The following is a 1,913-nucleotide window of genomic DNA, read 5'->3' as shown; positions in this document are numbered from 1 at the left end:
ATCATATCTATTTATCTGTCTCCCTGCCTGTCTATCTATCTATCTATCATATCTATTTATCTGTCTCCCTGTCTATCTATCTATCTATTTATCTGTTTCCCTCTCGATCTATTTATCTATCTATTTATCTGTCTCCCTGTCTATCTATCTATCCTATAGCATGAATAAGAAATTACTGCAATGTGTTTCATCTAAATAATGCTAATTTTCAAGAAGATAATTTGCATTGCGATTCCGTTCAAGTTTAAACAGTCCGAAAGCAACGGTCCTGATTCGTTATTTTATTGTTGTTGTTGTTGTTTTTTGTTTGGGGGGGGCGGGGGGGGGTTACGTCAACATTTGCAACTTCCCAAATAACTCTGTGCAACTTGGCCGAAGTTATAACAATGGACTAAATGTTTTTTTGTTGTTGTTGTTTTTGTGAAATTGATGACGGAGAAACGTGAAAGATGGAAGAGGTTTAAGGAAAATGATATGTATGAGATTAATGTGAGACATGATTTTGAATGAGGCCATTTCGGAAGGATGTTTATGAGGAGGTTAATGAGGAGGATAATGTTGATGATAATGATGATTATGATGATACTGATAATAAGGATAATGACGATGATAATGATAATTATGATAATAATGAGGATAATGATAGTATCAATAATGACAATAAGAGTAATGACATTAATGATGATAATAATGAGATGATAATAACAGAAATGATAATGATAACGAAATAAATATCACCTAAAATGTTCTTGGAGCAATGTTGGATGAAGTATTTCATGTGCAAAAGGTTTCAGTCGCATAAATAACATATGCATGCCTCGACCTCCAAACCGCGTAAGTCCTCAGTCTGATTATGTAAATTCTACGAAGTTCCTATGCAATAAGATTACGGGGCATCCAATCTTGGAAAGTAAAAAGGTGGCAACTCATCTCGAATTTCTTGGGTATTCTAATTTGCTAAATCTCTTTAATTTTTTAAATAGCTGATACGTGTTTTTTACTTTATTTCCTGTTTTTATATATTTTGTTTTGTTTTCAATTTCCATTGATATTTGCTGTCTTCAGCGCCACAAATTTCCTTCATTTTATCGAAGTACTCCAAAGTCCGGAGTTGCCAGCTCTTCTTTTCATGAGACTGGATTGCGCATAATTTGAATATGTTGCAGATTTTGCATAAGTGAAATAGGGTCTCTTCCATTGCTTGCATTATTTGCATTATCTTAAGTTTAGTAATTTTTAAAAAGATAAGTTAATGGTTTTGAATGCGAAATTAATCAAAATGTTTGGAGGATATTTAATCAAAACTGATATAACCTAAGTTTAGTTTCTAAGATTAAAATTACTATCAAATCAAGAAACTGAACAGAAAATTCAATTCGGTAAATTAATAAAATTATTTAAGAAAAAAATCGTAAGAAAGCTGTGTATATACTTGATTAACGTTTTTATATGATCGTTAAGGATAATTATTTTTGAAGTGAGTAAGAGAGAATGAAGATAAAGAGAATATGAGAGAGGGGGATAAAGTGGTGTGAAAAACGGGAGAGAGAATAAGACAAGCGGGAAATAGAAAGAGAGAAAGTAAAGCAAAAAGAGTATGGAAGCCTGAATGAGAAGGGGAGAGAGATAGCGAAAGAGAAACGAAAGAAAAACAATAAAAAATAAGAAGTGAGTCGTGGAGACTGATAGAGAGAGATAATATAAGGAAAAGACTTTACCGCCAGATATTAACGAAAAGCGGAAATGAAAGGAAGGGATTATGAGCAGAGACGAAGAAGGTAAGCGTCGAGATTACCCTTTCTGCCGCAAGATGGCGTCGTTATATGGCGGATCTTTCTTATCTTTCCCATAATCATCACCATTATCCAGCTAGATATATTGCTGTATATGGAGATGATGACTCCAATACGTTT

General features: G+C 33.3%; 1 protein-coding gene across 1 annotated transcript in view; it reads left to right on the top strand.

The window, feature by feature from the left end:
* The first annotated feature begins 1,743 nt into the window (after window positions 1-1,743).
* The window catches only part of LOC138866867 (proteoglycan 4-like), a 1,369-nt gene continuing 1,199 nt past the window's right edge, over window positions 1,744-1,913 (top strand). Inside the window, exon 1 of the mRNA XM_070140684.1 lies at window positions 1,744-1,778. Within this exon, the coding sequence (XP_069996785.1) occupies window positions 1,744-1,778 (35 nt within the window). The remainder of the gene's footprint in view (window positions 1,779-1,913) is intronic.

The sequence above is a fragment of the Penaeus vannamei genome, chromosome 27 (assembly GCF_042767895.1).
Source record: "Penaeus vannamei isolate JL-2024 chromosome 27, ASM4276789v1, whole genome shotgun sequence".
NCBI classification, from domain to species: domain Eukaryota; kingdom Metazoa; phylum Arthropoda; class Malacostraca; order Decapoda; family Penaeidae; genus Penaeus; species Penaeus vannamei.
Note: the sequence above shows the minus strand (reverse complement) of the source record. Positions and strands in the feature narration are given on the sequence as shown.